Source organism: Raphanus sativus, chromosome 7 (assembly GCF_000801105.2).
Source record: "Raphanus sativus cultivar WK10039 chromosome 7, ASM80110v3, whole genome shotgun sequence".
In the NCBI taxonomy this organism is placed as follows: domain Eukaryota; kingdom Viridiplantae; phylum Streptophyta; class Magnoliopsida; order Brassicales; family Brassicaceae; genus Raphanus; species Raphanus sativus.
The window spans coordinates 17,009,582-17,026,608 of NC_079517.1; the positions used below are offsets into that span (position 1 = coordinate 17,009,582).

The following is a 17,027-nucleotide window of genomic DNA, read 5'->3' on the forward strand; positions in this document are numbered from 1 at the left end:
GTGAGAGAGAGATAGGAAAAAGAATCAACCTTTGCTACCAGATCTGCCCAACCCATCACACCCTTAGGGCTCCACTCTCTTCTCTTTTGTTTTTTACCACCCTCCTTCACATTACTTTTTGCCCCTTCTTCGCCCATTTATCACAATTTTTATGTACATTGATACATTTGTATATACATGACTGCATTGACCCAAAAAAGTACATGACTGCATGCAACCGTATGCGTACACGGCACTAAAGGAATATTCACTGTTTACGGTAAAAGGAAATTAGGTCAATATCTATGTATGTGTACGTATATGCATCAATCGAGAGATAATCATTTGGTTTCGAATCTTAAGATAAAATATAAAAGTAAAGCATGTATAGATAAAGAGGTCTGATGTTCCCTCAACGAGCAAATATGTCTCTCCACTAACAAAAAGGGGAAAAAGGGAGCATATTGCAAAAGCTCTTTGCAGGAAGAAAAGCCTCTCTTTATCTGCAATCCTAGTTACACAATCAGATCCAAATTGGATCTTGAATTCTAAAATTACCAACAAACTGACACACAACAAAAACTGTGACTAAGTTACAAAAAAAAAACAAAAATTGTGACTACGATAACAAGAAAATCTCTTTCAGTCCGGTAGTATACTTTGTTTTCTTAGTAAGGTAAAAATAGGTTTTAATAGGCGGCATTTATGTTAAAGAAAACAAAAAAACTTTGATAGAAAAGAAAACAATAAAACTTTGATTGGAAGGAGAATTCTATTTGGCAAAAAGGACTGAATAGCGTCAGTACCAGTACAATATATATTTCAATAAATTAAGTGTTATATTAAATTTCTTAGTATATCTTGAGAGACATAATTATTTAAAATATTTCATTTTTTTCAAGGAACCAGTTAAAACATAAGTTTTTTCCACCCTGATCAATGAATAAATGAGTTTCTCAAATTGGTGTTAGCCGACAAGGGTATGGCAGCCAAATTGTCAATATTATAACCAACAGAAGGTATTTGGCAAAATATTAACTGTTGATTATCAGAGCAACCTAACCAAATACTTAAAAATTATAGATTTGCATAAATATATGTATTATAATATTTAGAACCATTTGACATACCTCTACTATCATCACATCATTTGAACAAATAAAAGAAGCATGATGATGTATATCTTGATACTTGATCATCCTAAGAAAGTTCAGCACTTGAGTAGTAATATTCTCGAGTGTCCATTATCTCATTATTCTCTATGATCTCACTAGACAATCATGTAGCACTATTTAACCATTATTATAAAATAATTTTAAAGATAACTCCACCAGAAAATAACTATTTTCAGAAAGAAAAATATAATCTATTATTACTCGAAATAAATCTCAGTATATTCTTTATAATATAGAATACTTTATATCTAGAGAAAAATGCATGAATGAATGTATGTATAGCATATACTCTAATAGTAAAGTCAAACGCTTATGATCCATTTCTTCGAAAGGAAACGTAAATAAATGACAAAATAATACAAGTAAGCAAATAGATACTGCGGACACTTCATTAGTTAGAGTTATACATCGCCTTTCAGTAACTTAGGTAGAAAACTAGAGATACAATTTTAAAAATTTTCCAAGTTATCCTGAGTCATTTATTTTAATCTATGATCAGTTAGATGATATAGCTCTTACTCAAAAAAGCCCTACTTCCATCAAAACATGGTCCACAGATTTAGGTGTTCTTAGAATTAATATATATATTGAATTATGATGTATACTAATTTATATACCCTATTTGGACTGCCTTGACTCATGTTCATTGTCTAATTGTTCTACCTCAGAGGCAGGCTCATCTTCATCATCAAATCCATCAATTCCATAAACTCCATGGCCATTTCCAAACGCCTTGATGTGATCTTTCAGAGATCGCTTGTGCTTGAAATCAGATCCACAAATGCAATACCAAAGCTTACCACAATTCTTCTCATGTGTTCTCCAGTCCCCTCGGACTGCGAAAGCCTTTCCACATTTCCTACACATGAAGGGTTTGATTCCATGCTTCCTCTTGTAATGTGTTTGAAGTGTTCTGAAATCTTTGAGAGGCTTTGCCCTTGGATGGTCAATGTTGTTGCAACAGCCCGGTGCGCAGCAGTAGCATGGAAGCCTCAGCATTCCAGTTGGCTGCGTTCCTCTTAGAGATTCGGGTCCTTTTCTGTATTGTGATCCATGTCCCCACATATGCATCTGTAAACAAAATCGTCATTATTTATATAATCGTGTAGGGTTTGAATAACTCATAGTATGTCACAGTAAACCCTTAATTAGATGTTCAGGTCCTTTCCTGTATTGTAATGTATGAGCCTTAATTGATGAATGTGTTTATTAGCCATTTTCGTAGTCTACTATATATAAGATGTTATGGTTACTCTAATGATAGAACCGTATTTTATAAACTACGGATTACTGAATATTGTAAAAAATAAAAAATGATAATACTATACCAAAGAGTAAGAAAAGGATGATACAACTGCAGATGCGAGATATTATCTCTTTCCTTAACTCAAAATACGTCCCGTAGTGCGACAGTTCGATAACGTAATGAGTCCCAGGATACAACTGCAAACAATCTTCTGAATTTGCGTCACTCTATCAGAAGCCTGGCGAAACTAGTTTTGTGTTGTACTCTCAGACACAAAAATAAATAAAATAAAAACATCACTATAACATGAAGGAATTGTATTTGTTGTTGGTTTTCAAGTGTGTCTCTCCATGCAATTTTCTAAATGGCTCACAAGCCTTTATATAGAAAATACAAAACATCACATTATGCTTTTGAGAAGCCATAACATACAAGAGAGTAATGGAGTCTTAAAGTCAAAAAATCAATATTGTCATTAAGAAAATTTAATTCCTTTTGACTCAATTTTTAATGACTTAGCAATAAAGAATATATTATATATTTGACCATATCAAACATAAATAATATTTCTTTTAATTTGGGTTTGCATTTTATGTTTATACAAACATAAAGATAGTCATGAATAAGTAATGGACATAATATCCAACTAACAAATTCAAACCCAAATATCCAATATATGACATTTGCTAATTTTTAATATTTAGCCAAACTCATTTTGAACTTCCATTTCTCATTCAAAACCAACTCTGATTTTGACATACGAGTACACTACTTCATAGTGTCAAACATTCGGTTATTCCGACGAACGTCTTCGTCCGGAAACATACCGGAAAATGGTCTTAAACCATTTCGTCAAAAACGAGTTCCAACAATCCCCCACATGAATAGAAATGCTTCTAAACACTAGACGACTCGACAGACTTGACTTCCTAGACAAGACTCGACAAAACTCAACAAGACTCAACTAAGGACTTTTGAGAGTACAAACGAGAAATTCACTGCATGATGAGTTGGTAGCAATTTTTCAGCCTTGAACCAGTCATTGTTAATAGCTATCGGATTTACTCGGCCAGGAGGTGGCCATGATGTCTTGAACCTCCCGGGCTTTGGTGTAAACCTAGACAATAGCCAAAACACAGTTTCATTCTCTCACAAAACCAATTTCTCTATTGTGTTCATTTTGGCCGTGAACATTCCTGGTAATCATGAGTGAACTTTAGAGAATATAGCCTTTTTATTCTCCTAGAAACGGCCCCATTTCACACCCACAAGGTGATTTGCCATTAGTTTTGTTTAGAGGAGTATCATGTACTACTCCATTCATATCTCAAAACAATTGGCACAAATCATTAAAAGCAAATGCTTATCCTCTATTCCTTACATGTAGCACTGTTTAATCATCCTAGGAACTGGGTATAGACCAAAGTCATACAGTGCTTTGGGCAGATTTAGTTTGACTTAGTTGTCTCCTTGAACCTATTTCTTGGGATCTCCAATCTGATAAGTAGAGTTACCGCCAAACCTCATCTTAGTTCATAGGCTAAACCCATTCCTCTTGATGATATTACAATTTGATCTCATGACACACCTTTAATAACAGGATCCTAGGTTGTCATCACATTGAACATAATCTATTGAGATTAGTCGAGATCAATTGTCTAATGATTTTTGTCATCTTTTTTTTTCAAGATACAATTAACCATTATACACAAAACTCAGTGTATGACACTAGTTTTTTTTTTTTTTAAATCATAGTTTGATAACTATCACTAAGTTCATTTGGCCTCTTACCAATGACTTTATATGGTAAGCAAAACTTCCCCCACATTTCTTGTGATAGCTCAAAACATATATATTTACATTTAACATCTCTTAAGAGCTTAGAAGGTTAATCTACACACTACTTTAGATTTAAATGAATAATAAAAACAATTTCGAAAAAATTGTTATAATTTTCTTTAAAATGTATTTCATTCTCAGAAAATCACATTTTAGATAAAAACTATTTTCATAGTTCTCTCAAGTTGATTTATAAATCTAACTTGTATATATTTTGAATTAATGTTCCAAAACATATTTTTGCCTTTAGCAATTATATATATCATTATATGATATTGTTTGTACCATCAAAACCACCATTTTCTATGGTTATTCTCAAACATATTGACTTTAGAAACTACAATTCACATGTCAGTTTCAGTCATATTGGTCTGAAAATTCTCATTGGTTTTGCATGATCAACCTTTTAAAAAAAATTGCATTTAAGCATTGGCGAAATACAAATGTTTTGATCAATATCAACAAACATTTTATTTCTTATGGCAAATGATTTATATGTGGCAGACCTCTCCCAAATTTAATTTGGGGCGTCGACTCACAAAATTCATTTCCATCCATACAACTTGATCTCAAAAGATCAAAATGTTGTTTATAAATATGTTTTCACCATATTTTTTAAACTTGACTCCTTTTTGTTTTCTCATGGTCATCCATGTGCTTAATAATTAAATTAAGTTACACCATAAAGAGAAAATCTGTCACAATGAAACAAAAAACGTTAGGCATTCTTGATAATAAAATCAAATAAATTTGTCTTTAACCAAGTCAAAGAGATTAATAACGCTTTAAACCCAAAGATCCATGCGCATAACCGATCTTAAAAGATCATAACTCTTTTATTTTCCATCACCAAGAATTGGAATTCCTGTTTCTTTTGACAAAAAAAAACACTTCACAAAATAATCAGCTTTTTGTTAGTATAATAATACAAACAAAAATTTAAAGAATTAAGATTGAAGAATGATTATTTTTAAATAATCCTATAGATCTGATTCCGGCATCTTTTCTCGAGAATCGATCAACCTGTTCTTACAAAAATACTTTTTGCAATAATCAGTCCGGTTAGTGCAAAGCAATAAACGGATATTTTGAGTTAAGACTGATAGAACCGTATTTTATAAACTACGGATTACTGAATATTGTAAAAAATAAAAAATGATAATACTATACCAAAGAGTAAGAAAAGGATGATACAACTGCAGAGGCGAGATATTATCTCTTTCCTTAACTCAAAATACGTCCCGTAGTGCGACGGTTCGATAACGTAATGAGTCCCAGGATACAACTGCAAACAATCTTCTGAATTTGCGTCACTCTATCAGAAGCCTGGCGAAACTAGTTTTGTGTTGTACTCTCAGACACAAAAATAAATAAAATAAAAACATCACTATAACATGAAGGAATTGTATTTGTTGTTGGTTTTCAAGTGTGTCTCTCTATGCAATTTTCTAAATGGCTCACAAGCCTTTATATAGAAAATACAAAACATCACATTATGCTTTTGAGAAGCCATAACATACAAGAGAGTAATGGAGTCTTAAAGTCAAAAAATCAATATTGTCATTAAGAAAATTTAATTCTTTTTGACTCAATTTTTAATGACTTAGCAATAAAGAATATATTATATATTTGACCATATCAAACATAAATAATATTTCTTTTAATTTGGGTTTACATTTTATGTTTATACAAACATAAAGATAGTCATGAATAAGTAATGGACATAATATCCAACTAACAAATTCAAACCCAAATATCCAATATATGACATTTGCTAATTTTTAATATTTAGCCAAATTCATTTTGAACTTCCATTTCTCATTCAAAACCAACTCTGATTTTGACATACGAGTACACTACTTCATAGTGTCAAACATTCGGTTATTCCGACGAACGTCTTTGTCCGGAAACATACCGGAAAATGGTCTTAAACCATTTCGTCAAAAACGAGTTCCAACAACCATCATACATTGATTAATTCGCATATCAACCTTGAAGCATATGTAAAAAAGACAAAGAAGATTTATAACAAGGATGCTATACAAATGCTGAAATGCAAGAAAGTAATAAAATAGAAATAGATTTCATAAGCTAAAAATGAACCAATATTAAGATATATAAATGCATGCTTAGGTAACAAAATAAACAAGAGTTTACTAAAATGCAAGATGCCTAGTTCATGTTCAATACAAGATCTAAGCAAGGTCATATGTAGAGCATATGAATCTATACATATATCTATGTATATTAATTGATATAGCCATATATATTTGTAAAAACGTATGAATACTGTTATTTTACACGTTGGACATTAAAAGACCCTCATGCGAAAAAGGGATGATACATTTGCCAATATTGTAAAAAACCAGCAAAGCCACATAGACTCTGAAAGTACTAAAGACATAGAGAACATTTACTGTCTTGTTAAATCTCAGTCTCGGTCTTCACAATCTCATGACTCTCGGTTCTTTATAATGCAATGATTTATCATGCATCAGAGAGCAAAGACACCTTATTTGATCAATTTAAGAACAGTATTTATATGTATCCAAAAAAAACTTTACCGATTAAAGGTGGAAACTTTTTTATGTCGAGGAAACTTAGTGAGCATGTTGATTCACACATGGAAGAGAACGAATTCTTCAAAACATATGCATACATAAATATACATAATATAAATTAGAGAGAATTATAAAAAAATGAAGAACCTGCATGTTGTTGTATCTGTTGAAGGTCTTGAAGCAAACAGGACAAGAGAACTGAGTAGGGCCAATAAGAATCTGAGAAGGTGTAGGGATCCAATATTGACCCTTGTTGAGTCTGCTGATTCTACATGCGTCGTCTCCGCCGACTGAATCTTCATCGTCATCGTCTCCTCCACCGATGACGTCGTGATGGTAGTCGTTGTCGAGATCTTTCTGGTTGTTCATGTTCTCATGATGATGAGTAGTCCTCGAGGAAGAGGACATCATGAGAAAAGAAGCCATCTCTTGAGTACTAGAGCTTGGAAGGCCTGTGTGAAGAGCAAGGGTGATGTCATGGTCATCGTGATTATGATCATCTTGATGGTGATGATGATCGTAGGCAACATCCATGGAAGTTGAAATTGGTTCTTGGATTAGATGACCATGGTGGTCTTGTTGTCTGTTGGCGGGGCTCAGACTGAGGAGAGGGAGGGCTTCACGGAGAGGAGGGGAAGAAGGAGGAGTTGGTGGTGGTGGCGGACGGAAAAGCTCACCGGAGTGAGGGAAGAAAAAGAAGGGAGAGGGAGGAGGAGGAGGAGGAGGAGGAGGTGGTGGGTTAGTGGAGAAATTAGGGTAATGGTGAAAGGGATTGGACTTGAACCAATCTGTGAAGAAATTGGAATAAGGATCAGTCATAGTGAAGAGAGAAAGAGAGAGAAGAGAATAGTTTTTACTCTTGTGGGATTCTTTATACAAGAAGACACAAGATGGAAATGGAGCTTGTGATGGGATATGGAGAGAGTGAGAGAAATTTTATTTGGATGAAGGAGAGAAAAATATATTATTCTCTCCGTTTCATAATATATGAAGTTTTGACTATTTACACGTATATTAAATATTTTATTTTATTTTCCTAAAAAAATTATTGAAAATATAATTTTAAATAAATTTATTTAATTATAAGTAAAAAATAAACACAATTGGCTATATCATTTTTGATAAAGTTAAAGTTCTCAGATATATGAAAACATGTGAAATAATAATAATCACCAAAACATTATTTATATTGAAACAGATGAAATTTACCGTGTGACAACTGCAGATAATATTTGAAAATAACATGTGTATCATTTTTCTCTTAAACAGTAAGAATTCAAACTTTTGATCCTTAATTCGGGTTGTGTATGTGTAATGCCTTGGTCATAACGGATGAAATACCATTTAAAGAAGTTTGTTTTTTGTTCATGCCATATTCAAATCTAAATTCACGTACTTTAATGTGACCATGTTTTACAAAAGAAAAACCTCATTTTTTTTTTGAAATGTCAAGTGAACCTTTTTCTTTTTGAACACAAACGTCAAGTGAACCTTGGATAACAAAAATATTATCTTTGAATTTCAGTTTTATCATATCAAAGACACGCACTTACTAAAGTATTTCACACACACACACACACATATATATATATATATATATATAAACGTAAGTAAATATAATATGGATAGCCGTTCAGTACTAGGGATAGCTAGGTTGGAGAGTATATATGAAAAATCAAAACAAACAAACATGCACCACAGTAATCGTTAACCAATATGACAAAACAAAAAGATGCTCGAACATTATAGATTGGAACAATTTTAATTTATTTACTATACCTAGAATGAGTGGAACAGAATTATATTTATATAAAAATAGAAACAAACATAAAGCATGTATTTCACCAACGGTGTGTTGGTCTACTGGTTTAGTGTTTGGAGTAAGTTTTATTGCATCCCTAGTTCGATTCTCGTTGGGAGGGATATTTTTACGTCATGTTTTCGGTATTAATGCCGACTGGTCCCAGACGTGAGGGGATTATTTGGGCCGAAGGCTCAGACACCTCCTAGTTTACCAAAAAAAAATGTATTTCACAAAAATAGAAAAACGAAAATAACACTAAAGCATATGAGGTGCTGATACATCATACAAAGATAGTGTCACTGCTTTTTGGAGATTGGCTCTCATCCCAAACGAATTTACTTATCTTAAAAGTCCTTCCTCAAAAACAAAAACATTTTTATTAGTTTGAGACCTAAAGTAACTTTTAAAGAGGATAATTTAACAAACAAATGTTTATTTATCGATGAACTAATATTTCACATTAAAATTTAAGATATAATTTTAGTTTTACCAACCGTAATTTAGCTTAGAAAGGTATTTATATAACACTATAGTGAATAATTGTACAATGGAAACAGAAAACAAAAGGTATACACAATACCAAATTATTTATTCATTACTATCAATACTTAGTTTTCAATAATAATTTTTATCAATAAACAATTTAATTCTTAAAAGCTTTAAACATCTAAATTTATGATGTAAAATCTACAAAGATAATATCATATAAATTTAATCTGGCATTACGTACCAAACAAAAAAATTAAAAAATTTAAATTGTATATAATACAAAATAAGTAATAATTTTCAGACTAGAAAAAATAAATGAGATGAACAATATCACTACCCCAAAATACAAAAAAAAATCAAAACCTAATGTTTCTTTCCTACAAAACAAAGATCTTTTTGCTTTTTATTTTGTCAAAAATCATTTTTTATTTTCTAAAAAATACGAATTTTGCAAAAAAAAACACACACATAAATTCAATATAAAACCCCAACAAACCTGCTGATTACAAGCCCAAAATCAGACAGATACAAAATATTCTTAATCCACCACTCCGGCTAATGCAACCTCCCAACATAAACCTAGGGACGCCGACCGAAAGTCACTGCCAACATAAGAAGGAAGGGAAATGCCAACAACGAAAGATCACCAAGTAGGGAAAACAGCCATATCACGCATCTGAGAGATCAGCCGCACACCGTTGTGAAGAATCCCCCACAGAGACAAAAAGGGAGGTAAAACACAAGTTTGGTGATCTCTAGTCATATACCTAGCACTTCTCTAAGAGATCGAGTGGAAAAAAGAACAACACGCTTAACTGATGTTGGATAACAATCGCTACCAGAAAAAACCATATGGGCTTCGTCCCCATCCTTGAACAGCAAAAACTTTAGAGGAAGACGCCAATAGTTCCACTAATAGATACCACCAGCCCATGCGCCTTGTCACTTCACCAATAAAACAACAAATAGACGTTGAAGACAAGAAGAGTCTCCAATCGCCGACAAGAAGAAAAGCAAAGAAGAAATTTTCTTTTGAGGACATCGCGACTGCTCTGGTATTCACAGATATGAAGCGGGCGAAGACCATATAACTTTTGATTTGACAAAAAATCGCAACAACACCTCATCAGACATCCCTATCCACTGATGATTATCAGGAAATGCAATTATCAAAGATGAAAATCCAAGATAAACATGCAAAAAAGAAGAAGACATCGGAAGAGCTCTCCCATGGGTAAAAACCGAACATTGGAAAGGCAAACAAGTGGAAAACAGAGACCACACTAGGTTAACTAGGTTTTCGACTCTGTAGAGAGATAAAGAGAAAACATACCTCTCTTTTTCTTTGATTTTGTGAATTCAAAAAGTTGTGAACCGAACTTATAATTTCTTTGGGATAGAAACAAGAATCGGTTGCTAAATTTCCTTTCCACCACGCTGAAATTTGAACCTGACACTTCTACATTTAAGATAGGAAGCAGATTTGTTGTAGAGTATACCGCACAGACGTTCACATATATTGGGCGTCTCATCATTCGTTGGAAGTATAATATGAAAAGATAAAATAAATTGTTGAAAAATATACATGGGAGTTTAACAAATAAATAAAACTTGCTAATCAAGTACGAGGAGGACCGTAAAGCGAACTAAAATGCCTTCGCAATAATTCATCTCTTCGGATTGTGACGGTGTACTGTTAGTCTACATGCATGATTAATCTGATAAAAAACATAAAAATATACTTTTTCTTAAGTTATATTTAGTAATAAGGTATAACCAATGCCATTTTATTTGAGAAGTTATTTATAGTAGTATTAGAGGAAATAATTTAAAGAGAAAAAGGAGAAGCAATTGCATTGGTGTACGCATCAATGGTCGGCTTTCCCTCAAAACGGTAAGATCATTATGTCCGAATCCCCACCGGAGATCCTGCCTCACTGTTCCTTTTCTTCTTACCCAATATCTATCTATACTTCTATATTAGACACACAAACACAAATAGATTTTAGCAAATCGATGAACGATGGAAGAATGAAATATATTTTTTTGAACTTAAGCTTAAATATTGGTATCGAACCAAAAAAAAATTCGTCTCACATGAGTTATTCATCTTGTTGGGTAACTGGTATGTTGTAAATTTCAGTTAATTGATATTATATATGTTCTAGATTCGGAAATGGACCTACATTACTACATATGGATCGTAGTCCAAACTAATATTTTGATTTACAATCTAATTCTCACACAAAAACGGCAAAACCCATTCAATCTTAGAAGTACGAGTTGCCATTAATAAAATTTAATTATATTGAAGTTTTGGTGATCGGGCTTATACAATAGTTCCGTGGACATTAATAAATATCGTGATCTTTTGTCACACTAGTGTTTTTCCCTTTTCCTGATGACATAATTTGGTTTTATATATCAATCATGAAGAGTTCCAAAAAAAAAATATCCATCATGACACTATTATGCAAGTAACGGACCACATGTTCACAGAGAACATTTCATGTTCACTGGTGCAATTGTAATGCTGTTTCTTGGCAATGTATGTAGGTTATACACATGAGTACTACTTTCATCAGTTCCATGACTACTTTTTAGATGGAGCTTTTCATAAATGGTGTCTAAGATTTTCGTGATACTTATGCAGCTAAAAAGAGTTATAGAAAATTCTCCACTAAAAGCCTTTTTCTCAAAAAAAAAAAAAAATTCCCCACAAACAATGTTACTGAATCCATCTAAAACTCAACCCCTCAAAATGTTAACTTTAAAAAATGATTATATAGTATTAAAGGCACTAAAGCTTTTTACAATTATATATAGTTGTAAAATTTTAAATGTATATATAGTTGATGTCAGAAAAAATATAGTTATATATACAGATATAGACCTTTAACACTTCAATTCTAAGGTTGAGAGTTTGAATAGAGAGTGAATAATTAGTTGAAGATACACAAGTGTATCTCATTCAGCAAATTATCCCTATTCACTAAAATTTTACAATTGGATTAAAAAGATGGACGATACACAAACAGTCTAATTTTATTATTGGACAGTTCTGACGCTTGGAATCAAAATTTGCTAGATGATCTTTTTTACCCACATGATAAAGAGATCATTCTCAAGATCAAGCCAGTTATCTTTTCACTAGACTTTTACATTTGGAATCGTACTCGCTCTGGAGAGTATTCGGTTAAATCAGGCTATTGGTTAGCTGAAAGAGAGGCTAAAAATGAAGCTATTGTTAATGGAAGCCTTCTTCCATCTCTGAATGGTATCCAAGATTACATTTGGTCTTTTGATACTGAACAAAAAATCAAAATATTTCTCTGGAAAGTTGTGAGTGGTGTGCTTGTAGCTAATAACCTCTCCGAGAGAAGTATGAAAGTGGATACGAGATGCCAAATTTGTGTTTTAGAAGGAGAATATGTAAATCATGTTCTCTTCGCTTGTACTGTTGCCAAGCAAACTTGGACACTAAGTAGTTTCCCCTCCCTCCGAATGGATTTGATCCTAACTCTGTCTTCTCAAACATCTTCTATGTTTTAAAGATGAAGAAAAATCATCTAATTCCAGAAAAAAAAGGAGAGCGAGAGCTTGGATTTTATGGGAATTATGGAAAAACAGAAACACTTTCTTCTTCTAAGGTAATTTAAAAATAGGACCTCCCTTCATCAAGTCTATCTACGAAGAGATTGTTCACTGGTTCTTTATCAATTCTATTGAAAAGCAAGAACAACTCATTGATTTTTTTTTGGCATCAACGAAAAACAGATCAAGCTGACTCTGTAAACTAACTCGGTAGCTCCGCATCCATGTGAACGACGAAAGATGGTTGATTCTTCAAATTTTGCGCTCGTGGTACATGAATGATCTCTGAGCTGAGAAAACTATTTTGCAGGGTCTTGATATCTTCCAAATAACTTGCAAAAGCAGGTCATTCTTCTGGTTCCGAAACCATCTTCACCAATTGAGAATAATCTATTGCAAACGTAACCCTAAACTGACGTAAATTCCTCATACACTCCATTACCCAAAGTAGAGTTTCCACCTCTGAGTGAAGAGGGGAGAGACTCGCCCGTACATTCTTTGCCCCCAACAAACCATCAAAGCCTTGTAAAATGCTATACCAACCTTGTCCTGAGAAAAACTCATTATTCTTCCATCAGTAAGACACCATCGTCCTCAGATTGACGTAGATTTAAAGCCTCTACCTGTTGGACTTCCTTCTGCGTGAGCACCACTTGTGCTTCAGCCCAAAGTATTGACTCTATTTCCGCAATTTTGAGCGTTTCCATGTGGTCAATGTCAAGATTACTAAAAACCTTGTTATTCATTTTTTTCCAAATACCATAAAATCCAAGCAAACTGATGATCGTTCATTTTTGGTTGAACTCTCCAAAAAAGATGATCCATATTTGTGAAGAACAACTCATTGATTTGGAAAAGAAAAAGAATATTAGTTTTGGCTGGAAACCTCCTCCTACCTCTTGGCTCAAATGTGACATTGGCTTTGCATGGGGTAAGATCAGGAAACAAAGTGGAGCCTCTTGGATTATTTGTAACAGAGAAGATAATGTCCTCCTCAATGGCAGAAGATCATTCACTGACATTTTGTGCAAACAGAATACTTCTCTAGAAAGATGGAGATGGGGTATTGAATTTCTAAAAACACTCCAATTTAACTCCATCATCTTTGTTAGTGATGATCACGATTTGATTGGAGTCTATCTCTAAACCTTATGCTTGGCCGTCACTTAAGTTCTACTCTTCTAAGATCTTGACACTTTTGAATGTTTTTCCGGATTGGAAAGCTCAATTCCATTCTCATCACAACATCAAAGGAGCTAAGCTTATTGTAGAAAGTGTGATTAAAGAGAATCTTTTTCAATCTTATATTGCTAGAGGATATCCTTGTTGGCTTAGTTATCTTTTTCAATTTTGTAAAATAGTTTCTTTATTTCTAATCAATGATAAAAAATTCTCATTTACGATAAAACTATATTTTCTGAGATATAAATACTATTTATATTTATTTAATTTTAAATATTATTTATTTAAATACTGCATTTGATTTGTATAATTTATACCAAATATTCTAGGGTCCCGGATTTTATATTTATAATATATTTTAATTTGACATCATACTTTATATACCATACTTTATTAATAAATAATGTGTTAACTAATTTGAAACTCAAAAATAAAGTATTTACCTTAAACCATAATTATGTTTTCAAATCATCCAAACTAGGAAATTATTTTAAAACCTCAAAATTAATTATATATTAATCTAAGTTTATTTATTATATTTTAATATAATAATTATTATCTATTAAATTTATAAATTAAATTTTCTCAAAACAGTTTACTTTGGAGAAAATAATTAGTAATATATATCTTTATATATATCATTTTAAATTTGTACAGTATTTTAAATCCTTTTTCATTTTCACTATTCATACATATGCTTTTGATCATTTGATCCATGTTTGTACCGCTAATCTACCTAATCCACTTTTGTTTTGCTGGATTCACTTGATTTGCAGTAATTTGTTTTTTTTCCATTCAAAACCATAATCAGAATCAATCTAGGACTTGTAGATAATATCATATTTTAGTAGGTAAAACTAATATTGAGCATAATTTCAATACAGTAAGACTTCGGACCTTCCACATAATACTGGGCCTTCCCAAGCCATAAGTTGTGACTATTTATATGTATATTTTTTGTTACTATATTTTTAAGCTATCATAAGTGGTCAAATTTTTAAAGTATACTCGTAAAAAAGAAAAAAAACAATTAAAAATAAAAGAGTATTCCTCGTTTCAAAAGCTCTACTGAAAATTTGAAAAACTCATTTGTCGCATGTTACTTGCTCATTACTTTTGTTTTAAAATATTATTTGAGTTTATCTTATATATATATACACAGTGGCGGAGCCACATGAGAAGGAGGGGAGTCAACTGAACCCCATAATTTTTTTTATTTTTTTGTTGTTTAGATGAATTTTTTCAAAACAAAATGAAAATCTGGTTAATTTATGTACAACTGACCTCCTTAAAATTTGAATCTTTACGCTTCTTTTAACCTATTATATAATTATATTAATTTTGACTCCAGTGAAAAAAAGTCCTACCTCCGCCGCTGCATATACATATATATATATATATATATATATATATATATATATATATATATAAATTGATGCACACACATTAAGCATATACAAAATTTTATATAATTTATTTTACTAACATAAAATATTATTAAACAAAATGAATTCAACCAATAAAATTATTTATATATAGTTAATAATATATATTAACTATTACTAAATTTTTATTGAAAATACTGTGAACATCATTTATTTTAGGGAAAATTCCATAAAAATACCCGAACTAAATTTTGTTAAGTTTTTTAATACCCAAACTTTTTCACTATCCAGTTTAATACCCCAACTAATTATTTTGCTCATTTTAATACCCAAACTTTTAAAACTGTGTCCACTTTAATACCCGAACTTTATTTATTTTAATAAAAATACTAATAAGTTTCAAACAAAACTTAAAAAATCTCAAAAACCGAAGAAAAAAATATTAAAAATTCTAATTTTATTTTAAGATTTAGGAAAAAGGTAGATAAACCATGGAAAATTTACTTTTTTTGAACTTGAATGATAAAAATAAATTTCTTTTTTTTATTTCAGAAAAAACTAAATACAATATTTAAAACTTAGAAATTTTATTACAAAATTTAATATTTTACACTATTTAGTTACTTTTATTTCTCAAACCACAAAAAAATTTAGAATTTTCTGAGTTTGTTTTGTAAATTTTAGAAATTTTTTTAATTTTTGTTTGAAACTTATTAATATTTTTATTAAAATAAATAAAGTTCGGGTATTAAAGTGGGCACAATTTTAAAAGCTTGGGTATTAAAATGAGTAAAATAATTAGTTGGGGTATTAAATTGGGTAGTGAAAAAATTTGGATATTAAAAAGCTTAACAAAATTTAGTTCGGATATTTTTATAGAATTTTCCCTTTATTTTACAGCAAAATATTTTCTTTAAACATAATAAACTGAAAGGAGTATTTATATAGAGAACCAAAGAAGCCATCACCCCGCCTTATGTGCTTGGGTTTTATTTTGTATGTGATATTTTATGTGTATCTATATTATTAAAAGGTAAATATTTTTAAAAAAATCTACTTATGCAAATTCGTTGTACCTATTTAAATTTGGCTCAATCTATTATATACAACTAAATATTATAATTAATCTTTATTATAGCAACTAAATAATATCCTATTACATTTTAATAAACCTCACTATTATTTCAGTTGAAGTATACAGAAGATCTTGACTTCTTATACATAACCATTTGAAATAAATGCTGCTATGGTATATCTCGACGTGAATCATTATTTTAAATCATTTGATATCAAACATACTAACCTACATAAAACTGAAATAACATATCATCCAAATGATTGCTAAAAAAAAATATCATCCAAAAGCTTTTTATTCGAACTATGATAAACTTTAAAAAAGACGAATCTCATCCAGATGTCTTCAGTTTCAGAGGTTTACCGAGGAGCTATAGAACCATCACCAATGACCTATCTGACTATCTTTACATAATTACATGTAGAGATTATTGTTTTTCATCCTCCCCCCTCCCCCGAAAAAATGAATGTCAGTTTTATATAAATAAAACTTTGATCAAACGCCCAATAATCTATGCAGAAAGTTCAGAACACATAATATTTTGTCCAACTTAAAATTATAATACAGACCAGAATTATCTGAAATCCTCAATAATACAATTTAATTAGATACCAGGATTAAATCATATAAATAAATTTAACATAAATTGTAGAAAAATGTTTAAAACATACAAAAATTATCAATACAAAACGGGTTAA

At 31.3% G+C, this 17,027-nt stretch overlaps 1 protein-coding gene across 1 annotated transcript; it reads right to left on the bottom strand.

The window, feature by feature from the left end:
- Positions 1–1,718: 1,718 nt before the first annotated feature.
- Positions 1,719–7,740, bottom strand: LOC108817170 (zinc finger protein WIP2-like). Its single transcript, XM_018589787.2, has 2 exons — positions 6,948–7,740; positions 1,719–2,225 (listed from the first exon to the last, which is right to left on the bottom strand). Exons 1-2 carry the CDS (start codon positions 7,617–7,619, stop codon positions 1,773–1,775), a joined length of 1,125 nt encoding a protein of 374 aa, XP_018445289.1. The 5' UTR covers positions 7,620–7,740; the 3' UTR covers positions 1,719–1,772.
- Positions 7,741–17,027: the final 9,287 nt, after the last annotated feature.